General features: G+C 38.8%; 3 protein-coding genes across 8 annotated transcripts; all 3 read right to left on the bottom strand.

Annotated features, from left to right (window-relative positions):
* Positions 1-314: 314 nt before the first annotated feature.
* LOC146508068 (uncharacterized) lies at positions 315-4,034 on the bottom strand. The gene is made up of 3 exons (XM_085177839.1): positions 3,168-4,034; positions 2,965-3,082; positions 315-2,833 (listed from the first exon to the last, which is right to left on the bottom strand). The coding sequence occupies exons 1-3, from the start codon at positions 3,315-3,317 to the stop codon at positions 2,673-2,675; spliced, it is 429 nt and encodes a 142-aa protein (XP_085033965.1). The 5' UTR covers positions 3,318-4,034; the 3' UTR covers positions 315-2,672.
* Positions 4,035-8,210: 4,176 nt separating this feature from the next.
* LOC146508067 (myelin-associated glycoprotein-like) lies at positions 8,211-13,490 on the bottom strand. Of its 2 annotated transcripts, XM_085177832.1 has the most exons (8): positions 13,262-13,490; positions 12,148-12,197; positions 11,034-11,103; positions 10,525-10,920; positions 10,136-10,429; positions 9,853-9,952; positions 9,571-9,603; positions 8,211-9,044 (listed from the first exon to the last, which is right to left on the bottom strand). In XM_085177832.1, exons 3-8 carry the CDS (start codon positions 11,077-11,079, stop codon positions 9,038-9,040), a joined length of 876 nt encoding a protein of 291 aa, XP_085033958.1. In that variant the 5' UTR covers positions 11,080-11,103; positions 12,148-12,197; positions 13,262-13,490; the 3' UTR covers positions 8,211-9,037. The 2 variants fall into 2 exon arrangements, with proteins under 2 accessions (XP_085033958.1, XP_085033957.1); XM_085177831.1 differs by having other exon boundaries at positions 11,034-12,197.
* A 6,795-nt stretch (positions 13,491-20,285) lies between these two features.
* On the bottom strand, positions 20,286-23,873 carry LOC146508066 (myelin-associated glycoprotein-like). 5 transcript variants are annotated; one of them, XM_085177833.1, is made up of 9 exons: positions 23,775-23,868; positions 22,889-22,955; positions 22,399-22,806; positions 22,005-22,298; positions 21,761-21,860; positions 21,614-21,649; positions 21,493-21,525; positions 21,141-21,155; positions 20,286-20,635 (listed from the first exon to the last, which is right to left on the bottom strand). In XM_085177833.1, the coding sequence occupies exons 2-8, from the start codon at positions 22,932-22,934 to the stop codon at positions 21,143-21,145; spliced, it is 930 nt and encodes a 309-aa protein (XP_085033959.1). In that variant the 5' UTR covers positions 22,935-22,955; positions 23,775-23,868; the 3' UTR covers positions 20,286-20,635; positions 21,141-21,142. The 5 variants fall into 5 exon arrangements, with proteins under 5 accessions (XP_085033959.1, XP_085033962.1, XP_085033963.1 ...); XM_085177836.1 differs by lacking the exon at positions 21,493-21,525 and having other exon boundaries at positions 23,775-23,873; XM_085177837.1 differs by lacking the exon at positions 21,614-21,649.
* Between the last annotated feature and the right edge of the window lie 3,735 nt (positions 23,874-27,608).

Raw genomic sequence — 27,608 nt, 5'->3', positions numbered from 1 at the left:
ATGGACAAATCAAGTGTGTGATCATGTATGAGTTGTATAGTTTTAATGTTTTATTTGGGAACAGAATGGTGTGTATGTGTAAGTTTGGTGATGGAGTTTTTATTATGAATGAATGATGATTTTTTATGAATTATTGTCTATTTTTTTATGTTTAAGGACAACAGATGGAAATTAGCCTTTGGCTATAATCTGGCATGTTTACATTCATGTAATTTTTTTTTTACATTTATGTTCATTAACATGCACTGTCCTAAATAAATAAATAAAATAAAACAAACAGGGCCCTCAGTAGCATGTAGAAGAATTATACACAGCCACAAAAGCCTGGCACCTTCTCCAGCATGGTCACACACTGCTACAGGAGGGCATTCTTCAACCAGCATTTGTCACAACTTGGACTTCAGGCATCTGTAACCAAATATAGAAAAATGGTGGTGGAGGAGGTGCGTCGACAGGAGGAAACAGCCAGACATGCCAGAGCCGTAGCGCTGGCCAAGCAGGGCCGCTGGATGAATTGGGAGACTGTTGAAAAGAGGAAACTCTCATAGAGTGAAATCTGGGAAATGGAGTCTAATAGAGTAAGTTTCATCATCCGAGCGGCATGCGATGTGCTGCTTTCCCCAAAACTTGCATACATCATTGAGCTGATGGTACCATGGAAGGAACTGAGGAAGCATTTGAGTGTAAGAAGCTGCGGCATGCCAACTTGGCAGCTGAGGCAGAGGACAGTGTTGTGTTCTGTAATGTTTATATCATATTGCACCACTAGAGGGTGGTGTCGCAAAATAAGAGTAAAGCGGAGTCGGTAAAGGTTTAGAGTTATAGTTAGATGGCTAGCTGATAACTGATGTGTGTCACTGCTACCTCTTTGATGTTAGTCTGTGCTGAATTCATTAAAGAGCACTGTTCTTCATGAGGACTGGTTTATTACCGGCCGCTACTACACAGAGGCTGGAAGATTATGGTGCGACCAGTGGAAGTGGGGTGCAGGGGCTTCATTGCCAGTACAACAGCAAAACTGCTTAGAGAGATTGGGATCTGAGGAGAGGCGCAATGGCAGGCTATAAGAGAATTAGCTGACACTGGTGAGAGGACCAGTCACTGGCTATGGCTAAAAAGGGCTGACATCACTTGGGCAGCTAAGGCAGTCAGCTAACCCTGAGAGAAAAGAAAATATTCCGCTCTTCTTCCCTTTTCTGGGAGGCAGTGGGGAGGTAAAGTGTACAGCCGGATCCGGCGGGGAGGTGTGGGAAGCCAGATTGGGTGCCCCCCTTCTGGCTCTCCTCTCTGCTCTCTCCTATCTCGTCCCTTTGGTCTCACTTCTCTCTATCAGTATTATTTCTCAGTTGCAGTGAATAGATAGGAGAAAATAAACTGTAGAAAACTAAACAGAAGAAAGAAGAAGAGAAATAACCATTTAACATAAACCACTGACACACTCCGTGATCTGATCAACCCTGGCAGGGCATCCTTGGATGAGGGTGTCTAGTGATACTGCGGGGCAAGGGAGGATTGCAAAGCGGGGCTCCCAGAGTCACTGAAACGAGGAAGACAGATTAAAATTAGGTCCAGGTGTAGATCCAGAGATGCGTAGCAATTAGTAACACTTAAAGACTCATTTAAACTAATTTCAAGTTTAGGAGAAAAGTTGCTTCAAATAATGTTTTTGTGTTTACAAGATTAATAACTGTGCTTTTTCTTAACTCATATTTTATTGTTTTTTATTGTGTATTTTCTAAAGTTTACACAAGGTATTAGTTTTAATTTTGGCAACATATTTCCTAAAGTTTACAAAATATATTTTTTATTGTTTTAACAATGTAATTCCTAAAGTTTACACAACTTTTTTTTTTTTTGCCAATCAATTTCCTAAAGTCTAGAAAAAGTATCCTTTATAGTTTTCATAAGGTGCTCCCTGTTGTATTAATGAATGTTTACACAATGTTGATTTTCAAATAACTTTATTGTGTTCAAACACAACTGCACCACTGACAATGTTTTGAGATGAGCCATTTTTAACATACCGACAACATTCAGCCACAAATAAAGTCCCTTTCAAAAAAATAAAAAAAAGTCTGTTACTCATCCCATTTTAAAATACAGCCTTAAGAAATAAGATGTTAAAATCTTATTTCCAGCTTTTTTGGTGTAAAAAGCCTCGTGTTCGCATTAAGGCAGACGGCCAAGTGGCTTTCAGTCCTTGCAAAAGTGCAAAGTAGACCCCGTAGTATCCAAAAATATGAGATGCACATGCGTGCTCAGTAGTGATGGGCAGATGAAGCTTCATGAAGCACTGAAGCTTTTCATCCAATTGGTTCACCCCAGCGCAAAGCTTCTTGAAGCTTCATTTGCTCTAGTAGGACACCTACTGGACGTAAAAATATTAGTTGGCATGAATTTGAAGAGTGTGGCCTTTTGCACACAGCCTGTAAATGTCAACAACAAAAGGAGTGTGTAAAACATGTATGTTGTAGTGATGCAGTATACTGTGTATATTTATACTGGCAGTATGGAAAATGATCATTTGGAAATGCTTAAAATGGAAATGATCATTTACTGTGAGGTGAGGTGTGGTTGGGGTGTGGACAGTGGTTGTGCTTTTGTAACGTTGAGGTATGGACAGCTACAGACTGAGGCTTTGTCCTGCTTGTTCACATTTTATTCTGTAAAAACTAAATTTTCACTGCTTTTATGACCTTTTTAGTGGGGAGAACATAGCTAGGATTTAATGATTTAACAAATCTTTTAAATCCTTTGTCCTCCACAATGCTAAATGGCTGGGAGTCCTCAATCACCATGCTAACCAGGTCTTCATCTATTTGAGATTGTTCTCCTGAGGAAAGACAACAAAGACAAAGCACAAATATAAATATCACACACGTAACTTATTACAGCTGTATAATATTGTTATATCATTTAGTAACATTACTGCATGCTATATTATCATGGCATTTGATGGCTCACCTGGTCTTGCTCCACAATCGGTGTTCCCCTTATTCTCATGCAAAGCTCTGTAGTGCCTAAGCATGGATGAGGTGTTGTCGTTATATCCCAGCTCCCTGGCACATAGCAAACACTTCACCTTGTACAAAAGTAAAGCCGCTTAACATAAGTTTTATGGCACCATCAGTATTATGGAAATACATCTTCTGTAGAAATTTACATACCTTGTTGGGAGGAATAAAATCAAAATGTTCCCACACAGGGGAGGACATCCTCCTCTTCTTAGCTGGCTCCATTCTCTCCTGACTTTCTCTCCTCACTCTCCTAAACCTCCAAACTCTCACTAACCGCAACTCTCCATCAAACACCCACATTTTGAATGAAGTCTGAGAGGTTTATATCGCTGTCATATCTCGCGGCAAAGTTCGAACCACTTCCTGAACCAGTCACGTGGTACACCCGGGCAGCGAGGCTTCGGACGTCATCATTTTCAGCTCCTCCCATAAATGAAGCAAGCCTCGATACGCGCTTCGCGGAAACGCCCCCTCAATTACTCGACACAAGCTTCGAAGCCTCGATACAGAACGTCGCATCACTAGTGCTCAGGCACAGAAAGGCACCAACAGCTTCAACTCATGTAAAACTTGAATTCATTCATTTTGCCAGCAATAAATTTAATCTGAGACCAACTTTTGCTCCAAAACGTTAAAGGATTAGTTGAAACCCTTAATATAGTTGAGTTTATGGGGCAACTCAGCTTTTATTGTTGAATTGTGAAAGAAATGACTGTAAGCTCAGCAATTGCAAGTTTGATTTTTTACAGTGTAGTGACCCTCGTCTCCGAAAACGTCAGAGCACTTTTGCAAATATGTGATGTCTTGATAAATCAAGCAGATATTTGAATGGAAATAGGCCTGGAAATACCTTAAAAGTTTATTTTGTGACCCAGAAAGAGTAATATTAAAACAAAGTAACTACTGCCATTGTTGGAAACTGGAATTTGCTGGGCTGCACTATGGATTCTGGGATAGGCTGGGCTATGAAGGACACACCTGACCCATCCTTCAAATCTGGGGAAAAGGAAGACGCATTTGTCGGCTGCATTTGTCGGAGCTTTTGAATTTGGACACCCTTTTTCATGGTGCTGTCACATAATCGGCCTATAAATGCGGCCTCCAAAGAAGGAGGCCCCTGGATTTGGACACAGCTATGATACTGGAGACTGCGTTTTCTTCTTCGGCGTTTAACAGCAGCTGGCATCCTTGTACGGACTGTTTCAGTCCATTATTACACTCCTAAATCCTACTACTTATTCCTGCGTCTTTCAGGATCTTACAAAGCTTCAAACAACACGTCGACTTTTAAATTAGTCGTCGATGATTTTGATAGTCGATGTAATCGTGACTAGTCGACTAATCGTGGCAGTCCTACCTGTTTATCCTGCATTACCTGTAGAGTATATTCAGTATTTTGCAGCAAATTTTACAATATAAAAAACATAATGTCAATTAATCAATTTATTGATAAGCACATTTAAAAACAACACAGGTTGACCAAAGTGCTAGTTAAAAAAAAAAAAATAAATTACAGGCCCGATATCTGATTTAAAAACATGAGGACTTACATGCAAGCTTTAAATTTCCAGTTTATCAAATCCCACGGAGCAGTCCTTACCTTCAGGGAAACAAAGACCATTAAGAGATTTAAAAGAAAATAAGAGAATTTTAAAAACAATCCTAAAATGTACAGGTAGCCAGTGGAGTGAAATTAAAATTGGGGTAATGTGCTCAGACTTTTTTGTTCCAGTTAAAAGACGTGCTGCTGCATTTTGCACAACCTGCAGGCGCCTAATGGACGCATCACTAACCCCAAAATAAAGTGCGTTACAATAATCCAACCTAGAAGTAACAAAGGCATGGATTACTGTCTCAAAATGCTGTTTCGATAAGATAGGCTTTATTTTGGCTAATTCCCTCAAATGAAAAAAGCTAGATCTTACAACAACTCTGACCTGGCTTTCAAGTTTAAGATTTGCCTCTATTTTAACTCCCAGATTAGTGATGACTGGTTTAACATACTGTGCCAGCGAACCAAGATCTATAATAGTGGCCTCAGAAGCGCCACCAAAAACCATCACTTCTGTTTTCTGTTCATTAAAATGTAAAAAGTTCAAAGCCATCCAGGCCCTTATTTCATCAAGGCATCTGAGCAGCGGGTCTACTGAGAAGCCATTTATCTTTTTAAGTGGGAAATAAATCTGGGAGTCATCGGCATAGCAGTGGAAAGAAATCCCATGTTTCCTGAAAATAGACCCAAGGGGTAGGAGATATAGAGAGAAAAGAAGCGGGCCTAACATTCCAAACGAAACTTTTTATCTACAAGCTGTGTGAGAAATTTGATTTGTGTCAGTGAAGAAAATGAAGGAACGGGCTGCTGCCAGTGCTGTTCCAGATTCCATCAGCCCCTAAGTGCACCTCTCCACCGGGAAAATGCCTAGTTTACCAGATTACCAGTCCAGCCCTGCCTGTGGTCGCGCATGGTTAACATGTAGACTAAAAGTGTCGCTTTTTGGCTTAACTCTCGTTTCATCACGAAAGACTGCTACTCATGATCGAGGTGTCACTCTCAACATAAGCTCAAAACTTAAACACAAAGCTACCATCCCACAGTTCATACTCTGATCTATTCTATTGTCATTACAGTACTGTTTTACCTGCTTCTACTCAGTTGTTTCTCTCTGCAAATCTCTTTGACATCATCGCTGACTATTGGAACCACCCACTTCACTGGAATCCTAGAAAGAAGTACAGCAGTCTTACATACAACATACAAAAACATGATCAGGATAAGATGGCGGATGAAAAAAAATCCTTCACTGAAAATGGGACAGGGCCGTTTCTAAATTTTTTGAGGCCCTGTGCAAGATTTTGTTTGGCTGCCCCTATTTTATTTATTATACAGGGAGGTTACAACTCTTAAAGATGATCTGTGGTAATGCATCAGTGAGTTACACTAAGAAGAAAAAGAGCTGGATATGTGAATCTAAAATTCAAATAAACATTTTTCATGTTCATCCAGCTATTCAGTCAATTCAGTGTCCTGCTATTTGTAGTTTAATTTTTTAAATGAGATGTTTGTTATCGTATTGCATAAGTATTCCTCACACATCAATCAGATGCTACACAGTATAATTCTACTGACGACAGGACATGGAGACGACAGACTGGAGACAAAAAGAAGAACTAACATATAAAAAGAAATCAAGAGCTATAACTAACAAACTCAGGGGTACTTAACCATAATATACTCAGGAACAAGAACATAAATAATTTCTGAATTTAAAGACTATTTATGATAAGTACATAACAAATTCAAAATACTGAGTCAAAGGCAGCAGCCGAGTATAAACAATGAATTAAAATTAGAAAGGACAATGGGAGCAAATGAATGGACGGAAGTACAGAAAGACCAAAGATTACAGAATAAATCAGGAAATTAAGTCACCCTCTACCTAGAGGATTTAATAAAGTCACAGAATCAAAAATGTCCAAGAATTATGGGTTCTTAATTGCAGTTAGAGTGTGAATAAGAGTCTTTGAGTTTCAAGTATAGTTTTCCATTACTCACGACTCTGTTAAGACTACAGATAATCTCTAAATACATAAGCTTTTTATAGTAATCTCACTTCCTCTGCACAAGTTGACACACACAGACTTATAGCGAGACAAACAATTGTCTCTGTCTTGTGCTGTAGTGGCATCACAGGGCTTGTTTTCAGTAACCCTTCCCTCTCTTCTATAGAAGAGCCAATCCAATTGCCATTTACAAATCACAAAATATAAGAGAGATACATAACAAACAAGTCATTCAAACATTTCAGGGGGATTCCCATGATGCATTGAGTTTTTCCTTTCCAGTCACCTTTCTCGCTCACTATGTATTAACAGACCTCTCTGCATTGAATCATATCTGTTATTAACCTCTGTCTCTCTTCCACAGCATGTCTTTTATCCTGTCTTCCTTCTCTCACCCCAACCGGTCGCAGCAGATGGCCGCCCCTCCCTGAGCCTGGTTCTGCCGGAGGTTTCTTCCTGTTAAAAGGGAGTTTTTCCTTCCCACTGTCGCCAAAGTGCTTGCTCATAGGGGGTCATATGATTGTTGGGTTTTTCTCTGTATCTATGAAGCGCCTTGAGGCGACTTTTGTTGTGATTTGGCGCTATATAAATAAAATTGAATTGAATTGAATTGAATGGTTATTAGCATATTGTGTTTTAAATATCTTTAATGCATTAACCAATGATAAATGAACCTTTGTGACATGTGAAGATGAAATCTTAAAATAAATGGAAACTTTCTTTAAATCATAGTTAAGAGTTACGTTGGGTGAGTGCTGAGTATATGTGTGCATGATGGTGGGAATGCATGTTTGTGTCTGTGTGTGCCTGTTTGTCTGTGTCTATATGTCAGGTCGGGTCTTATTCCACCTCTCTGGGAACTCCCAGGCCCTCCAAAGTATGGAGGCCTATCTCCCCTCACCACACTCCCTGCCGGTGACTGATGCCCTCGGGGGTCGGTGCGTTGGTGGTTCTTGGTGTCCAGGGCTGGGCGCTCAGGTATGTACCAGCTCACTCCCGGTGGCTACTTGGCGGGAGTAGCCACCAAGAGGTCCTCTTCCAGGGTGTAGGGGCCCCTCAGGCCTCTGGGCCTGCGGCTCGGTTCACTCTGGCACGCCAGTGCAGCCCCCTCTGGCTTCTGCTCTGTGGCTACTGGGTGACCACTCGTCTGGGGTTCTCCTCAGCTCTTCCCAGGAGGGTGGCACAGATGCCCCTCCGGTGGTCCTCCTCGGGCTCTCGCACTCTGGGGCCTCTGGATGTGTGGAACCTTCATCTCCTCCATGCCTGCTTCATGCCCTGGGGGACGGGGCTATGGCCCTCTACACCCTCTAGCAGGCCGTTACATTGGGAAACCTTTTGAATACAAGCGCGCTGATCCACACAGGTGTGCACACAGGTGTTCACTGTTCATAGACATAAACTACACCTTTCTTGGCTGCTACTTCAAAGCACATTGTGCGCTGTCGGTCCTGCGTGCTGCACAACAACATTCAATATTTAGTATTTACTGCTGTTTACACTTAGCTAGATTAATGCAATAGTGTTGTGTTTAGTATGTTGCTTTGGGTTTTTTTTTGCTTGTTTTCTCTTCTTTTTCTCTCAACAGGTGATCTAGGAGATTTTTTCTTTCTCTTTTTAAGTTTCTCACTGTCCCTCTTCCCTTCTGTTTTTCTTTTCCTTCATCTTTCTTTCTCCCTTTCCTATCCCCCAGTCATGTCTGTCCTGTCTGTAACAACTGAAAATAAAATAAAATAAATAATAACAACAAAGGTCGATCAAATGGACTAATACGGCAAGGCCGTGATGATCCATTTGGCAAAGTAAATCCCTTGGGTATCCTTGTTGATCTTCAGACAACAATTCTGACGGCTAAAGAACCAAATGGGACAGGCAAAAAAAAAAAAAAAAAATAAGAGTTACACATATGCCTATGAGAAGACCAGGTTTCTTGTTATTTGAGGTCTTCCTCAATTTAACAGTAACATGCAACACACACTGTATTCATATTGTATTTGATCTGAATGAAAAAGGTACTTTACTCACTGTTGAATATTATGTAATTGTAAATTATATGTAAATTGTACTGAAGGTCTTTATCGTTTAAGCAATAAATTCAGTCTCTGGACAAATGAAGATTTATTGTTCAAAAAGAGTCTTACAGTACTGATACATCTGTTTAGAAAACAGGAAGTAGTGGGCTTACATTACTTAACATTTCTGGCATAAACCAAAAATGATAGCACATCCTTTCAAGCATGAAAACAAAGAGAAAGCATCACACTAGTTAATGACAAAAGGGTAGAAGCTAATTGTTGAAGAAAAAGCTGTTCCTGTCTTCCTTTTTTCTTATAGCTTTTTATATTATATTTGTGTTTTTTTTAAAACATTTTTCTTATTATTCATTTATTTTTACTGAAGCTGATATGCAAATGGGAAGAAGAATGTAACCATTTGACTTTGGTCCCCTTCTTGATTTCATGTCATTGCCTGAAAAGTAAGAAAATACATGTTTGAAGTATATATGTGCGATTTTAAGCAAAGAACAAAATACAGAAACAGAAGGGAACAGGGCTAGTTTTGTTTCTGTCCTTTGATCCAGTCGGAGCCTTCAAAGATGTGTGGGAAAACAAACATCAAACACAAGGAACTTTCAAAAAGTGAAAGACAACTAAAAAGAAAAACAAAATGCATAATGTGTCTCTAACTCTACATCAGTTTCTAGGACTTTTCGAAAATATTAAATTTTAAATTTAATATCAAAACAACCAACAAAAATCTGCCCTGTTGCTTGAAATTACTGTGAGACCATTGAGGCATTTGTGCACGGAAAGTTAGCGGTGAAGTCAGTGGAGAGCCAAAAACTTATAAGCCTTTAATCAGAAGGACTTAGAGTAATTTAATTAGAAATGTAATCTTGAAGATGTATGTAGATGTACAATTCCAAATATTTTGCATTTGCGCATTTAATGCTCCAAACTGTAAAAACAAAAGAAAAGAAACATTTTTTTCTCACCTGCGAGATAACTTGGAAAGCCTGTTCCACATGCTGTGATAAATGAAAACAATCATTATATTGTTATCATATATGATGACAGACTCAGAAACCAACTGCATCTGATCCAAAATATTTTTCTACTTGCGTTCCTTATATATATATATATATATATATATATATATATATATATATATATATATATATATATATATATATTAAAGAGCGTACTGTAGAACTGATGAGAGGAAAAATGTCTCCTCCTTGTTAACAGAAAGCTTGATTCTCTATAAAATGACTCACTTGTATTTTTTTGCCATGAAAATGCAGAAGATGCTAAAGAGCAGAGCTGTACCAATCCCCACTACAGCAGGAATGATGATGTGATTATAGTTTGCAATACCTGGAAATAGACAGAGTTGGTATTTGTTTGGGTTTTTTTTTTTTTTTTTTTTGCTATTGCTTCTTTAGAATACAGACAACATTCATCTAAACATACTTTTAATAGTGATATTAACATTTTTTTAATCATGCAAAGTTAAGGGTTAAAAAATATATTGGAAGTAAACTACTGAAAGGATCTCACGTTTTACATGGAATGTGAAAGTTTCAGGTGATGTTTGCCCTCCATTAAATTCAGCAGTGCAGGTTATCTCTCTGTTGTCATCCTTCTCCTCAGGAATAAAAGTCAGGATGGACTGTGTCTCCCAGTTTCCTTGTTTAATATCTTTATGATGCACAATGACCTTTGTACTATCCAGATTCCATGTGAGTTTGGGAACATGAGTGAGGCAGGTGTGGATGACTGAACAGGTGACAGTGTAGGGCTCCCCTTGAGTGGCTGTCTTTGGTTTAATTACTGTAGGCTTTGGAGGCTCAGCTGAAAATGAAAAAGTCAGACATAAAGTAAGAGGCAAAGTGATTTAACAGAAAACTAGTATAGATGTTTGAAGTCATGGAAAGTTGGTGACATACTGATCATGTTCAACTCAACGCAGTCTTCAACAAAGGAGAACATGTCCTTGGTGGGGTCATTGTTTTCTGTTCGCACTAGTTCAACTCTGAAACAGAAAGGGCCGTTGTCATGATCTTTAACTCCAGTTAATTCTAAGGTGCAGTTGTTCTGACCCAGCTCTCCCACCAGCCTTGTTCGGCCCTTAAAGTTGTCCTTAATCAGTGTATAATCCTCGTGATAGATGTTTCGTTTTTTGTCATTTTTTTCATGCCAGATTCCTCTGAGTCTGGACGTGGGCAGGTTTCCTCCAGTATGGGAGAATGAACATGGTACCACAACACAGGATCCAACCAGAGCGTCAATGCTTTTTACAACAGTGGCCTTCCATTCAGCACTGGACACGGAGTTACAGATGGCTGAAAGAGAATTAAGGGAATGGCACCGTAATAATGACTTCTTTGCAATTTCTTATAAAGGTATACATTATTTGTAAAGCAATTGTTAACCAAGAGGTGACTCATCATGTTACCTGTAAAAAGCATACAAGTTATCATAAACTTTGTCTTGTATTCCATGTTTCTTGAGGGTCTCACAAAACACTGCAGGATTTTTCCATGAAAAAACATACAAATAAAAAAATGCATCAAAATCACTTCAAAATTACAACACAGTTTTAGAAGTTGGACAACTTTAAAATATATTTATAATAAACAGGCATAATTAATATTCTCATATGGACTATTATATTGCCATTTATATTTTGCCTGCACTATTTGTCTCTGAAAGCAGCAAATCTCTCACTTGTCACTTGGTTCCCTGCATATCTACCTTTAATGTCTTTGCCATCATACTGCAATAAAAGTATCAGGGGTTCCTAAAGTCCCCAATCAATATCTCAGGCTTCATTACAGTAACTTAAAAAAATAGAGAGAAGCTCATGCCAGAGCCAGTGAATTTCTTGTCAAATTACATAGGCTACAATACTGTGCAAAAGTGCTGGGCCACCATACATTTCATGTTACCGGGAAAATGAGAAATAAATAGTGGCTTATTGAAATATACAAACAAAAATGGAATTACAATAAGTAAGGCAAAAACAGAGTTTTATAATTGTAACAAAGTCGATATTCTGTATGACCATCTTTATTCTCCAGCACAGCCTGAACTCTCTTAGGCAAACTTTCTTAAAATCTCTTTAAGTAGTTCTCAGCAATAGTTCTTCAGCATAACTTACAATAATTTATTTTGAGTGCTCCAGTAGATTTTCATAACGTACCAGCTGTGATCAGCTGACCTACTGCTCTTTGTGGATGTATGCACCTGAATTCAACCAGAAGTAAGCCAATGTTTCTTTAGTTTCTTTAGTCATTAGTCATTTTCCACACCGACAGTATACTTTTTATACTAGACTGGCACTGTTCACCAGTCACAGACTGTTTTTTTTCCATTTTTTTTTTTTTTTTACTTTAAATCCATCAGAGTGCAGCATACTAACCTGTTTATCCTACATTACCTGTAGATCATTTTCATGGAATCTTTAATTGACATAGTTAGTCTAGCTTAGTTTGTTTTGCAGCAGGTTTCATAATATGAAAAACATAATGTCACATGTATATATTTGATTTAAAAACATGAGGACTTACATGTAAGCTTGAAATTTCCAGTTTATCAAATCCCACCGAGAAGTCCTTACCTTTATGGAAACAGTCAAAACAAAGGAATGAACGGGACCATTTAACAACCAAGACAACCTAAAATACAAATACTGATACATGATATATACAAATAAACTAAAAGCACAAGCAAGTAGAACTAGTAAACATAACACAAACAACATATTAATGAGTAAACAAGACTCAAAACTCTATTAACAACAATCACTGTGGAAACGACCCTGGGACCATAGCAAACACACACAGTTTGTGTGTTTGCTGATGTTTATTGGGCTGATAGAAACGTTGCATTTTAAGTTGCCTGCATCTTTAACATCCTTTAACTTTAACGTCCCTTTATGTTCGCTACTCTTTTTTAGCGCTAGCTCAAATTCAAATACAAATTTTATTTGTCACAATCATACACAGTACGACATGTACATATTACTGTGCAATTTCCGAAAAGACAGAAGAAGAAAATGAAACTAAAATTAAATATCAAGTATAAATTTAAGTTAAAAATCACAGGTGTGCAAATCAGCAGTGTGCAGACCGAAACCGCAACAAACAAGTTTAACCCCTATTGGACACGATTGTGCCTCTTTAATCTCTTTTTATGCGAAATCCCCTGGTGATTAATAAACGAACAGGACTGCGTATCATGTGTTACTGTTTAGGCTTAAATCGGCTCGCAGTGACGTGAAATATTCCCAAATACGCACTAAACGTTTCTCTCCATCGTTTCGCCACTTCTTCCAAACTAAAACTTTTTCCTACTTTTTTTTTGTAAGAAATTTGATTGGGCAATCCAGTGTCAGTAATGAAAATGAAGAAACGGGCTGCTGCCTTTGCTTCCTGGTCGGTCCATAAGCCCGAAAGTGTGCCTGTCCACCAGGAAAATGCCCGGTATACCAGATTACCAGTCCAGCCCTGCCTCGGGCCGAGCAAGGTTAACATGTAGACTGAGAGTGTCGCCTTTCGGCTCAACTCTCGCTCCATCACGACAGACCGCTACTGATCGAGGTGGTCACTTTCAACCTAAGCACAAAACTTAAACACAGTTCATACTGTTATCTATTCTGTTGTCATTACAGTACTGTTTTACCTGCTTCTACTCAGTTGTTTGTCTCTGCAAATCTCTGACATCATCTCCGACTCTTTCGGGAGGATTTTCAAATCTTTCCAGCTGGAACCACCCACTTCACTGGAATCCTAGAAAGAAGTACAGCAGTCTTACAAACAACATACAAAAACATGATCAGGATAAGATGGCGGATACAAAAAATGCTTCACTGGAAATGGGACAGGGCCGTTTCTAACTTTTTTGAGGCCCTATACAAGATTCTGTTTGGCAGACTCTATTTTATAACATTACACAGGGGGGGTTACAATTCTTAAAGACATTGCTGTGGTGGTTGCTGTGGATGTTTTGGGTGAACTTGGCGTATACATTTCCTGTTTTAAGCTATCTGCCAAAGGGGGACTGCATTTCATTTCAGAGTAACAACAGTCTGCTATAACTTGAATTCAAACCCTATTTTATACTTTCACAAAAGGCCTGTTATTGACGTTTATAACACACACACACACACATAATTACACTCGTTGAAACTTTATCTCACCATGACAATGTAACTTCACTAAAACCTTTAAAATATGTGACATAAAAGAGAAAAATGGTGAAACTAATATATGATATAGACTCATTACATGCAAAGCGAGGTATTTCACGCCTTTATTTGTTACAATTTCGATGATTACAGCTTATAAAACCCCCAAATTCAAAATCGCAGAAAATTAGAATATTACATGAAATCAACACTTCAAAGACCAAGGAACTGGTTGTGAACTTCGGGAGGTCCAGACCATGTCCACTGCCGGTTCAGATAGAGGGAGAGGAGGTGGAGGTGGTCAGCACATACAAGTACCTCGGGCTGTCGGTGGACAACAAACTGGACTGGTCATGCAACACGCAGCACCTGTATAAAAAAGGCCAAAGCAAACTGTATTTCCTCAGGAGGCTGGCTCTGCGGTTGGCATGAAGCTGGACACTCTGGTGACAGTGACAGAGAAGAGGACATTGAAGAAACTGTTGGACATTACGGACAATGCTGGGCATCATCTGCACACGGTCATAAACAACCAGAGGAGACTGTTTAGTGACAGGTTGCTTCTCCCAAAGTCAAGGACCAACAGACTTAAAAACTCCTTTGTCCCACACGCCATTAAACTGTTTAACTCCTCGCTGGAGGGGAGAGGGAGGAGAAACAGGGGGACAATTGAGGGCGGGAATATCTAATCTGCAGTGCCCTTTTCACTGTGCAGTATTTTTCCATATTCAACGGTACAATAGACTCAAAATAGTTGAAATGTGCAATTCCCTGGTTATTCCTATTATCCTGTTTATCACTATTATATACTCTATATTTATATATGTGTATATCTGTATATATGATATATTTCTATTTCTGCTTACATTCTTTTGCAACTTCTGTCAGTGCTGTGCTACTGGAAACAGAATTTCCCAGAGGAACCCACCCAAGGGATTAATAAAGTTTTATCTAATCTAATCTAATCTAATCTAATCTAATCTAATCTAATCTAATCTAATCTAATCTCTAAATCAATAAAACAAGGATTTTAAATAGAAAAATGTCAGACCTCTGAAAAGTATAATCATACATATGTACTCAGTACTTAGTTTGGGTCCCCTTTTTTAAAAAAAAGGTAAATGGCCTATATTTGTATGACACTTTACTAGACCCTAAGGACCCCAAAGCGCTTTACACATCCAGTCATCTACCCATTGGTGATGGCAAGCTACATTGTAGCCACAGCTGCCCTGGGGCGCACTGACAGAGGCAAGGCTGCCAGACACTGGTGCCACCGGGCCCTCTTACCACCACCAGTAGGCAATGGGTCAAGTGTCTTGCCCAAGGACACAACGACTGGGACTGTCCAAGCTGGGGCTCGAACAGGCAACCTTCAGATTACAAGGCAAACTCCCAACTCTTGAGCCACGATCGCCAACAACTACTGGCTCAGTGCGCCGTGGTATGGATGCTATCAGCCTGTGGCACGGCTGAGGTGTTATGGAAGACCAGGATGCGTCAATAGCAGCCTTCAGCTCTTCTGCATTGTTCCGTCTCATGTCTCATCTTTCTCTTGGCAATGCCCCATAAACTCTCTATGGGGTTCAGGTCAGGCAAGTTTGTTGGCCAGTTGAGCACACTAATCCCTGTATGATATCTGTACCTGGGTGTTCACCTGAATAATAAACTGGACTGGAGCCACAACACTGATGCTCTTTACAGGAAGGGTCAGAGCAGACTCTACCTGCTGAGGTGGCTGGGGTCATTTGGAGTCCAGGGAGCGCTTTTAAAGACCTTCTATGACTCTGTGGTGGCATCTGTCATTTTTTACAGTGTGGTATGTTGGAGCAGCAGTTTATCGGCAACTGAGAGGAAGAGGTTTGATAAACTCATCAGGAAGGCCAGCTCTGTTCTGAGATGCACCCTGGACCCAGTGCAGGTGGTGGGAGACAGAAGGACAAAATAACATCTCTGATGGACAGAGTCTCCCACCCCATGCATGTAGATGTTGCTGAACTGCAGAGCTCCTTCAGTGACAGACTGCTGCATCATAGATGCATGAAGGAGCGTTTCCACAGGTCCTTCCTCCCTGCAGCTGTCAGACTGTACAATCTGAACTGCTCCCAACAAACATAGATGTTTACATCAATGCTTTAACTGCAATAAGTTAGTTAATTAACCAATTCGCACTACAACCTAGTTTGCCTCTTACCTGTAATTATTTTTATTTAATTTAATAACTGTACAGTACTCTCTGTTTATAGTAACCATTGTCCTTAATGTAAATATGTAAGAAAAATTGTGTATGTTTCTGTTCCGTGTCCTGTGTACTGTTTGTTTGTATATTTGTCTTTTTGGCTGCTGTTACAACCAAATTTCCCCTCGTGGGACAATTAAAGGATTATTCTATTCTATTCTATTCTATATCGCTGTATAACTACCTATATGATGACTTAGACTAATAATGCATGTTAGATAATAAAAGTTATGCATGAATTCAGCTAACACAATTATTTATTGCATATTTTCTTTGGATTTTCTACAATAACTTTATAAATAAATGCAAATCTCGTATTGTTACAGCTTTGAAATACAGAACTTTAAAACTTTCCCTCATGAAAGGTAATAACTCAGTCATCAAGACATATTTTATATGCAGTAAAAGACTGTCAAGATAATTCTGACTATAAAGTCAATGTATTAATGTGAATTTCCTTTGTCAAAACATGCTGCTGACAAAAGCTGAAAACATGACAACTCAATATAGTAAAGCTATGTGAACCCCCCCCCCCCCCCCCCCCCCAAACTTAAAGCAATGTGGTGAGTGACAAAAGGAATGTCATGTCACGCTATACATGGAGGGCAGAGTTGTGGAGCCAATATTGCAGGACTCAGGTGAGTAACTAGAGTTAAACCACAGCTTTATTGCTGGAAATCAAAGGAAAGGAAATTCAAGGAACTAGTGATGCTACGTCTGATACTGAAACCCCAAGACCTGTGTTGAGCAAGGGAGGCAAGTCCAAATGAAGTCCATGTCAAGGCCCTTATCAGGTTACAGAATATGGCATGACCAAACATAAATGAGGTCCCGTTTCACTGAAATGAGGGAACTCTTTATGTGATTCGATCTGTTGAAAATGCGGGAATTGATTTCTTGCTTAAACTGGATCCGAGGTGAAAAAAAGGCAAAAAAACATCAACTGTTAGGGAGCATTTTGGCACAATATCTCACAATGATAACATACATCTTTAATCAATCACAGATAGGCTTATTCAGGACATCATATGGGTATTCTGCAATTTGGTACATCTTTATGTTTCTATATCAACTGGCATGTAGCCCATATGTAATATCACAGCAGGGCTGCTGTACATTGAATAACCAGCAGATGTCAGTACTTCCAAATGAGCTGTTGAACGGGTCTTCATGTGATCTGGCTTTTGGCAAAGCAAAAAGGCAGATAACACGGCAAAAAGGCAAACTGTCATGAGAATTGGACATATTCTTGGAAATGCTAACTAAAGGAATACACAGGAAACCACCAAACAGACAGGACAGACACCTATAGGGAGGTTGCAAAAAAGAAAGAAGGAAACTAAGGACTTAAATAATCATTAGTTAATCGGGGAGATAGAACACACCAGGCAACACAGTTGAATTATATCACAATAACAAGACTAGGGCAACAGAATTGAAACACAATGCACACAGGACAAGAGACTACCAAAAGAAGACAGGACACAAACAGAGATAGACCCAGATTCCAGACACATAAACTTAAACACAGAGGGAAGGAGTAAACACAGACATGTGAATAACAGGAAGACCAGACAACCATAGAGACAGGGCACAGAGTAGATACGGAGACATGACCAGGGCCAATGATGAAGATAACTAAATATTGCAAACTAAGGAGAGATCAGGATATAAAAAGATTATAGTTTCATGTTTAGTTTGTAGTCTGTAAACTAGACACAAACCAAAGGTAAGTCAACACCGAAACAAAGACTGACACTTCACAGACCCAGAGAAACCATACAGGGGATATGACAAACTGGAGAAACTGAAGGTAAACAAGCACAAAGATGCTGAAAACAGGACATGGAGACAAGGACAGACTGGTCACAAAAAGAAGAACCAACATATAACAAGAAATCAAGAGCTATAACTATCAAACATAATATACTCAAGAACAAGAACATAAATACTTTCTGAATTTCAAGACAATTTATCCATAAAAAACTCAGAGTCAAAGGCAGCAGCTGAGTATAAACAATGAATTACAATCAATTACAAAGAAGGGACAATGGCAGCAAATAAACTGAGGGGAATAAGATATGACCAGAGATTACAGAATAAATCACAAATTGAAGTTAACCTTTACCTGGATTACTTAAGGACTTTATAAGTCACAGAATCAACAGTTTCCAAGAAGTTTGGTTTCTTAATTGCTGTTTGAGTGTGAATTAGAGAGTGGCTAGTGAAGTTAAAAAAACAAACAGAATGCAAAAAGTCATAGTTTGCTCCTAATAATCATTAATAAATAGAACGCATCAAAAAACAGGCGCCAGGCGCAGATTTTTACAGTCTTAGTTTCTGTTCTGGCAGGGGCTGTCTCTGGTGATGTCCACATGGATGGCAAGAACAGCATCTGGCACATGTTGGTGAAACATCACAGTACACTGGTGCAGCCATGGCAGCTATTTGACACACTGGATGGGAAAACCTGTTACACCACGCTGCTATGACACCCAGCCTAACGGAGGGTGGAGACTGCTGGATATCATTGGAGCATTTTGTGGAGGGGCTTCCGGGAGGATTGGCAGACTGGGTCAGATGTCACTGGCCAGCGAATCCAAGGGCCAGATATAATTGTAATCAGCCAGTGGGCACTATGTCTGCCACCCCTGCTCTACGCCTTTGACCATTTGATAAAAAATTATGGTCAAGCGGCCTGCCCTTCCGTATTTTGTAAAGATTATAAGTAGTTGTAAGTTGATCCATTTTTATAAGTTAACAGTTATATTGTGACTGATTATTGTCACCGTCCCTCTGTCCTTGCTGGCTGAACCTGCCATTTCTGTTTGTTTCCCTACATCCCGGAGCTCCCTGTCTCTCTCTCCCTTTTATGTGTGTTTCTGTGTTTGGCTGAGTCCTAGGTTTTGTACAGCGCTGGGGTCTGAGAGGTTCCCTCTCTGGAGACAGCCACACCTGCTGATGATCATACTCACCTGTTGCTGATGAACCGATCACAAGCGGTTGTTGATCAATGGTCATAACAATTTGCATATTAATGATTGTGTTATTGAGTTATTGTGCAAATGTACTATTTATAACAGGAGTCTCAAACTGCAGTCCTCGTCCTCAGACCTTTCCATGTGTCCCTGTTGCAACACACCTGAATACAATTAGTAGGTCATTAGCAAGAGTATAGAACTTGACTGCATGGTGAGGTGGCAATTCAGCCATTTGATTCATGTTAAAGCAGCTCATGAATGAATGAACATGTTGCAATAAAAGTACTTTCAGAAGTACTTTTTTCTAAACACCTACATTTACTTAAATTTACTTGAGTAGGGTTAGGGGTTGCCACTTCAGCATGCAGTCAAGTTCTATACTCTTGCTAATGACCTACTAATTGTATTCAGGTGTGTTGCAACAAGGACACATGGAAAAATGTTTCAGGACATCGGCCCTCGAGGACTGCCGTTTGAGACGTCTGGTTTATAAGGTTGGGGAAACCTGCAGTTTTCAGATGAACAGAATCAACTTATCATCAAAGTAAATTCAAATTTTTATAAACATTATAAGTGTTTATAAACTACCATGAGTATCAATTTTTTAGAAAGGTTTTAACAAAACTCAAGTAATGTCATCACTCAGAATATAAAGCATGAGCACGTTTTATCATGAGCATTCTGCAGAGGGTCTGTATACAGGTAACACCGATCAACCAATAATGAAGCAACTACAGTCTAAACAGTTTAAGGTTTGAGTTTCAAGTAGTTAGTTTTCCATTACTCATGACTCTGTTAAGACTACAGATGATCTTTAAATACATCAGATTTTTATAGTAATCTTACTTCCTCCACACAAGTTGACACACACAGACTTATAGTGAGACAAACAATTGTCTCTGTCTTGTGATGTAGTGGCATCACAGGGCCTGTTTTCAATAACCCTTCCCTCTTCACAACTGAGTATCTTCTTTTCAATCTCATGTGCTGATCAAAATCTCCACATTAAAATTAGTCATTACTGTTCGTCTTAAAATATGACAGATCGCATTTTGATTCTCTTTAAAAGCTTTAAATAGCTCTACAATTAGAATTAAAATCCATCTTTAACTTTAGAGTGTCTTTGTTTCCCAACATTTTTCATAATTTCCCCTTAATTATATTCATTAATGAAATGGAGTATGAATGTGTGTGAATGCTAGACAGAAAGCACTTAGAAGAAGGTGCTTGCGCGAATGGGTGTGAATGGGTGTGCAAGTCATGTTGTATAAAGTACTTTCAGTGATCCAGGAGACAAAGAAGACAAATGAAGATTTATTCTTGAAAAATAGGCTTACAGTATTGATACATCTGTTTAGAAAACAGGAAGTGGTGGGCTTACATTGCTACATGCTCAGTTAACATTTCTGGTATAAATCATCTATCACATGATAGCGCATCCTTTCAAGCATGAATACAAAGAGAAAGGATCATACTAGTTAATAAAAAAGGGTAGAAGCAATCTGCTGAAGAAAAAGCTTTTTTATATTACATTTTTGTGTGTTTTTTTTAAAACATTTTTCTAACATATTTTCCTGAAGCTGATATGCAAATGGAAAGCAGAATGTAACCATTTGCATTTGGTCCCATTCTTGATTTCATTTCATTGTCTGAAAAATAAGAAAATACAGGTTTGAAGTATATACGTGCGATTTTAAGTTCAAGCAAAGGAACAAGATACAGACACAGAAGGGAACAGGACTATTCTGTTTCTGTCCTTTGATCCAGTAGGCTGGAAGCCTTCAAAGATGTGAGGAATAACAAAGCACGAGACTCAAGGAACTTTCAAAAGTGACAAACAACTAAGAAGAAAAACAAAATGCATAATGTGTCTCTAACTCTACATCAGTTTCTAAGACTTTGTAAAATGAAGGGGAAGTGAAATCAACCACTGCAAAGAGGACTCCTGCAAACCTAATTCGACTCTTATGATCAGACTGTTTTACTTGTATTTAATTTTTATAATTTTAAAAAATATGATGAAATCAGGACTGTAAATAATGCTGAAAAGAGCTTTAACTTCAAGAGAAATGAAATTCAAGAGTAATAACATAAGTAATTAAGCAATAACATAATAAATGTGTCTTAAAGAAGCATTCATTTTTCATATCTCACCTTCAGCGTCTTCCCCTGATGAAACCACAGACAAACAAGAACAGAAAATGAGATATCATTTTAAATTTAGTATCAAAAACAACAAAGAAAAACAAATCTGCCCTGTTGCTTGAAATGACTGTGAGACCATTGAGGCATTTGTGCACGGAAAGTTCGTGGTGAAGTAAGTGGAGAACCAAAAATCCCTTTGGCCTTTAATCAGAATGGCTTGAATGATTTAATTTAATTAGAAATGTAATCTTGAAGACGTGTGTGGATGTACAATTCCAAAGATTTTGCAAAAAAAAAAGATACATGTGTATTTAATGCTCCAAACTGTAAAAACAAAAGAAAAGAAACATTTTTTTCTCACCTGCGAGATAATCTGGAAAGCCTGTTCCACATGCTGTGATAAATAAAAACAATATTGTTATCATATATGATGACAGGCTCAGAAACCAACTGCATCTGATCCAAAATATTTTTCTACTTACGTTCCTTCTTGATTTTGAAGCTCTGCAATGCGGTTTCTTAAACAGAACAAAAAAAACGTATATTAAAGAGCGTACTGTAGAACAGATGAGAGGAAAAATGTCTCCTCCTTGTTAACATAAAGCTTGATTCTCTATAAAATGACTCACTTGTATTTTTTTGCCATGAAAATGCAGAAGATGCCAAAGAGTAGAGCTGTACCAATCCCCACTACAGCAGGAATGATGATGAGATTATAGTTCTCAATACCTGGAAATAGACAGAATTTATGACATCATTAAGAATACATACAGTCATTGAAAGATACTTTTAACAGTGATGTTAACATTTTCTTAATCATGCAAAGTTAAGGTGAACCAAAATATTGGAAGTGAAGAACTGAAAGGATCTCACGTTTTACATTCAGTGTGAATTTTGAGGAGGATGTTTGCCCTCCATTAAAATCAGCTGTGCATGTCAGCTCTCTGTTGTCATCCTTCTCCTCAGGAATAAATGTCAGGATGGACTGTGTCTCCCAGTTGCCAGAATGAATTAGTCTATGGTACACAATGATCCTTTCTGTCTTCCAGTTCCATATAAGTGTAGGTACATGGGTTGGACAGGTGTGCATGACTGAACAGATGACAGTGTAGGGCTCTCCTTGAATGGCTGCCATTGGCTGAATCAATGTAGGCTCTGCAGGGTCAGCTGAAGATGAAAAAGGCAGACATACAGTAAGAGGCAAAGTGATTTAACAGAAAACTGGTATAGATATTTGGAATTGGAAGGTGGAAAGTCGGTGACATACTGATCATGTTCAACTCGACGCAGTCTTCAACAAAGGAGAACATGTCCGTTGTGGGTTCATTGTCTTCTCTTTTTACTAGTTCAACTCTGAAACAGAAAGGGCCATTGTCATGATCTTTAACTCCAGTTATTTCTAAGGTGCAGTTGTTCTGGCCCAGTTCTCCCAACATCTTTGTTCGGCGCTTAAAGTTGTCCTTAATCAGTGTAGCATCACTATGAAAGATGTTGTTTCCTTTAGTATCTGGTGTTTTTCCTTTATAGTGCCACATTGCTCTGAGTCTGGACGTGGGCAGGTTTCCTCCAGTATGGGAGAATGAACATGGTACCACAACACAGGATTCGACCAGAGCGTCAATGCTTTTTACAACATTGGCCTTCCATTCAGCACTGGACGCGGAGCTACAGATGACTGAAAGAGAATTAAGCGAATGTCACTTATAAAGGTATAGAGCACTTATAAAACAATTGTAAATAAAAAGCTGGCTCATTACCTGCAGAAATCAGACAAGTTATCATAAACTTTGCCTCTTTGTCCATGCTTCTCCTTTGCGTAACACACTGGAAAAATAAATGAACTGAACAAATTAGCTGTCAAAAATGAAGCAACTTGAAAAATATATTCATATGAAATTCAAATAATTAAGATTTTCATATGTATTACTATATATACTCTCTGTATTTTATCACTGCCTTGCCTCTGTCATTTATATTTTGCCTGTTTTATTTTTACTTGTATGCAGCAAATCGCTCACTACCCTCAGTAGTTCCTTATCTTTGTATATTTAAAGTCTTTTCCATTTAACATCAAACTGTAAGAAGTTATCAGGGGTTCTTAGAATCTTCAGTGACTATAAAATATATAAAAAAAATAGACATGACCAGGTCAGAGCTTCAAATCTGGCAGTATCTCTATGCATGCTTTGACATCATTCATTACTGTGAAATTCTTAGTAAGTTACATAAGCTACAGTATTGCACAACAGTCTTGAGCCACTGTTCATTTCTCTATATTTTACTAGGAAAATGAGAAATAAGTGCAGATATTTACTAAAATATTTACCAACACATGGAAATACAGCACATAAAGCAAAAATAAGTTTTTGCAATTCTAACAAACTTAAAGTTGATATTTGGTTTGAACACCTTTATTCTCCAACACAGCCTTTACTCGTTTATGCACACTTTCTTGTTATTTCACTAAGAAGTCTTAAGCAATAGTTCTCAAGGATTCTTGAAGGACACTGAATGCTTTCTTTTGTTCCTTCCTCTTTCAATGCCCATTTAGCCAATGTCCAAAGAAAAACTTTGAAAGACCTTCAGAGAACTATTTTTCAAGACTTGTTATCTAATAATCATATAATCATATAAATATCTTACCTGCTGTCTGGCTGATTTATATAAGGCTGGTTTATATAAGGCTACAAAACACTTGTGTTGTCTGTGTCTGAGTCTTTCAGATTTTTACTTTCAAATCCCCCTCAAAGGGACCACCCACTTGCCTCTGACTGCAGACAGAAGCACAGCCTTCTAATTGTTTTTTCTTTAATAAAATATGCTTTTCTTTGTGACATGTTAGTTAGTTTCAGTTCTCCATGAACACTTTATCTCACTACAATAATCTGTACCCTTTTTTCTTCCCAGTTGAACTAACAACACGTAAGATAGTGATATCTTAATATGATTCCATATTTTTTTCAAAATATTGTTTATTTGTAAAACACCAAAACATCTGTGGAGAATAGATCAGTGTGCCATGGAGCAAAGGCTCATTTCTGAGAAGTATTACCTGAAATTAATAAGGATACCAACATATTGCACATTACATTTAATATGTAACACATGGATTTTATTTTATATTTACCTTATCTAGGTTTTACTAAACTCTAAATTAATAAATAATAATGGGTGGGACAGTTATTGGTATGCACTATACTACCACACTAGTTTCAAATCCAGTGGCTGACCAGGGCCTTTGTGTGTACAGTGACATGCGCTCCGTGTTTCCTGTGTGACTTCTGCGCCTTTCTTCCACAATCTAAAGACCTGCATGTTAAGTTAATTGGTGATTTTAAAATTGACTTTAGGCGTGAATGTGAATGTGAGCTCAAATGGCTGTTTGTCTCTCTATGTTAGCCCTTTGATAGATGGGTGAACTGTGCAGTTTTCAGCCCACCTCTATCCCCCAATGGATGGAACAACAACAACAACAACAATAATAACAACAACAACAACAACAACAACAACAACAACAACAACAACAACAACAATAATAATAATAATAATAATAATAATAATAATAATAATAATAATAATAATAATAATAATAATAATAATAATATAGGGGCAGCACGGTGGCACGGTGGTTAGCACTGTTGCCGCACAGCAAGAAGGTCCTGAGTTCAATTCCACCATCAGGCCGGGGTCTTTCTGTGTGGAGTTTGCATGTTCTCCCCGTGTTTGCGTGGGTTCCCTCCGGGTACTCCGGCTTCCTCCCACCGTCCAAAGACATGCAGCTTGTGGGGATAGGTTAATTGGATAATCCAAATTGCCACTAGGTGTGAATGTGTGAGTGAGTGTGAGCGCGAATGGTTGTCTGTCCCTGTGTGTTGGCCCTGCGACAGACTGGCGACCTGTCCAGGGTGTACCCCGCCTCTCGCCCTATGACAGCTGGGATAGGCTCCAGCGCCCCCCGCGACCCTGAAAAGGATAAGCGAATGGATGGATGGATGGATGGATAATAATAATATAGTCAAAACGTTTCTGATAACTCTATCCATTTTGAGGAACCTAAATTTTATTGTCAGAGTGCAATTTTTACTAATTAAATGCAATTAACCAACTCATCATCATTTTACTTCCAGAAACAATAAACTTGTCAAACAGACACAAACGCAATTTACATTTTCACTTGTTTAGATTTAATTCAATGTCTACTTTAAAGATATATGTTGTATTTAACTTGTCTTTGTGCCATTTTGAAATGGCAGATTTGAACCAGTGAGCTATTTTTGATTTTAACAGCTCATTGTCTATGCACAGGAAGTGACTGGTTCACTGTGCAAGATCTAATCGTGGAATAAATGCACATGTTCTGTGTGGGTAAATTCGTAAAATCTGACAAAAGCAGGGCAGCTTCTTCCTGTGTTAAAGGAACAAAGTGCATTCAGGTACGTTTGAGGGTGCAATGATATTTTGAAAATATGCATGATGAAAATAAAATAACCTGGAATTAACTCAAAGGCAAAGGAGAAACTTGCCTGTTATCAGCAGATTATCCACCACTAAACATATGTAAATACAGTTTGTTGAGTTTCTTCTGCTGCTACAAGGTAAACAGTAATTTTCTATCTGATTTTAAAATAACTTTGACAACATCTGAACTAATAGTATAAAATGTATTAATAACTTACTATGCATTTTTTCTCATTTGTTGTGTTAAATGCTTGCTTCTGATAAGGCCATAGAGAAAGCAGAACAGAAAATTAGAAAGCGTGTTATCACAAATAAACACTCTATTTCTGGAAGCATGTGGGGAAATTACTGTGAGCCCAGTGATGCACTGGGGTGTGAAAGCTGAGGTTTAAATTCTCTCAGTTTTCAAAAACGGCTGCAGCACCCTAACCAAAGAGAGAATGACGTCAAGGTTGTTATTTTTAGTAAAGACAGATCTGTACGTCCTCACATCAACCCAAAGAAACAGTGGTATTCATCTATGAAAAAGTCCCATATGCTAAATGTAATCCATATATTACTGCATAAGTCACATACTCACAACACTGAAGCAACTGAGTGCACACTCAGAGAAAGACTATAAACTGACACTAAAAAAATATTTTGTAGCTTTGTAACCTCTGGAAGAAATCTTCTTTCATTCTTTTAATTTATTTCAGTATTGCCATAGAGTATTTATATTACATAAAAAGAAAAGGAACACATAGAACTAATTTGTCTTGATGCATGCTCAATCATCCAGGTAAGTAAATCCCAAAGGTTGATTCTGTTTATCTGGACATAACGTTTTCAGTGGGAGAAACGTTTAATCACTCATCCAAGTGACTTCTTCAGTCTCAGCTGACTGCAGGTTTCCCCAATCTTATAAACAGTACATTGCATAATAACTGAAACCAGCCCACTGAAGGAACAATGGGCTGGGAGGTCAGTTCCTTAACCTTAATTATGCACATTCTTATTACCATTGATCAACAACCACTGACCAAAACCCACTGATCAACGACCACTGATCAATGGCCATGAGTACCATTCACAGAGAGTTGGGGAATGGCTGCAATCACAGCATTGTAAGATGGTGAAAGATGTACCCTTAGGCCCCCTCCTCAATTCAGAGATGGTCTTTCCCTTTTCACGTAAATGGCCTCCTTGACTCCGCGCTCAAACCAGCGTTCCTTCCTGTCCTTCCTGGACCAATTTTTGGCGCAGCGTGTTTTGGGGTTTAAAAGCCACAGAGATGTGGTGTTTAGAAAAAATGTGTCTCAACTGCTCTGATACTCCTGACACATATGGGATCACTACAGGTTTTCGCTTGGGCAGCAGTTGTCCTTCTCTCCTGGATGAGCTTTCTTTAGGTGCCTTTCCAGCTTTGACAAAAGTCCAGCTGGGATAACCACATTTACTCAGGGCCTTCCTGATGTGCTGTTCTTCTGCCTCCCTGGCTGCTGTGTCAGTGGGGATGGTGTTCGCTCTGTGTTGTAGCATCCTAATGACACCCAGTTTGTGCTCCAGTGGATGATGAGAGTCAAACCTTAAATACTGATCCGTATGTGTAGGTTTACGGTACATGTCAGCTTTTAGATGTCCCCCATTACTGATGGAAATCTCACAGTCTAAGAAGGCTAACCTACCACTTTCATATCCTCCCTGGTGAATTTGATGTGTCGGTCCACCGAGTTAATGTAATCCTGGTTTGAGCGCGAAGTCAAGGAGGCCATTTACGTGAAAAGAGAAAGACCATCTCTGAATTGAGGAGGGGGCCTAATGGTACATCTTTCGCCATCTTACAATGCTGTGATTGTAGCCATTCCCCAACTCTCTGTGAATGGTACTCATGGCCATTGATCAGTGGTTGTTGATCAATGGTCATGGGAATGTGCATAATTAAGATTAAGGAACTGACCTCCCAGCCCATTGTTCCTTCAGTGGGCTGGTTTCAGTCATTATGCAAATGTACTGTTTATAAGATTGGGGAACCCTGCA

The sequence above is a fragment of the Neolamprologus multifasciatus genome, chromosome 11, assembly GCF_963576455.1.
Source record: "Neolamprologus multifasciatus chromosome 11, fNeoMul1.2, whole genome shotgun sequence".
NCBI classification, from domain to species: domain Eukaryota; kingdom Metazoa; phylum Chordata; class Actinopteri; order Cichliformes; family Cichlidae; genus Neolamprologus; species Neolamprologus multifasciatus.
This window is presented reverse-complemented; position numbering and strand designations above follow the sequence as displayed.

Excerpts from the sequence above, each read along its gene's own strand:
- LOC146508068 (XM_085177839.1), bottom strand. The coding sequence starts at position 3,317 with ATGTGGGTGTTTGATGGAGAGTTGCGGTTAGTGAGAGTTTGGAGGTTT. Across the intron at positions 3,083-3,167 it reads ATTTTATTCCTCCCAACAAG|GTGAAGTGTTTGCTATGTGC; the intron begins GTATGTAAATTT and ends CTTTTGTACAAG. Across the intron at positions 2,834-2,964 it reads CGATTGTGGAGCAAGACCAG|GAGAACAATCTCAAATAGAT; the intron begins GTGAGCCATCAA and ends GTCTTTCCTCAG.
- LOC146508067 (XM_085177831.1), bottom strand. The coding sequence starts at position 11,148 with ATGCATTTTTTTATTTGTATGTTTTTTCATGGAAAAATCCTGCAGTGT. Across the intron at positions 10,430-10,524 it reads CGTTGAGTTGAACATGATCA|CTGAGCCTCCAAAGCCTACA; the intron begins GTATGTCACCAA and ends TTTCATTTTCAG. Across the intron at positions 9,953-10,135 it reads TTTCACATTCCATGTAAAAC|GTATTGCAAACTATAATCAC; the intron begins GTGAGATCCTTT and ends GTCTATTTCCAG.
- LOC146508066 (XM_085177833.1), bottom strand. The coding sequence starts at position 22,934 with ATGGACAAAGAGGCAAAGTTTATGATAACTTGTCTGATTTCTGCAG. Across the intron at positions 21,861-22,004 it reads ATTCACACTGAATGTAAAAC|GTATTGAGAACTATAATCTC; the intron begins GTGAGATCCTTT and ends GTCTATTTCCAG. Across the intron at positions 21,526-21,613 it reads CTTCAAAATCAAGAAGGAAC|CATGTGGAACAGGCTTTCCA; the intron begins GTAAGTAGAAAA and ends TATTTATCACAG.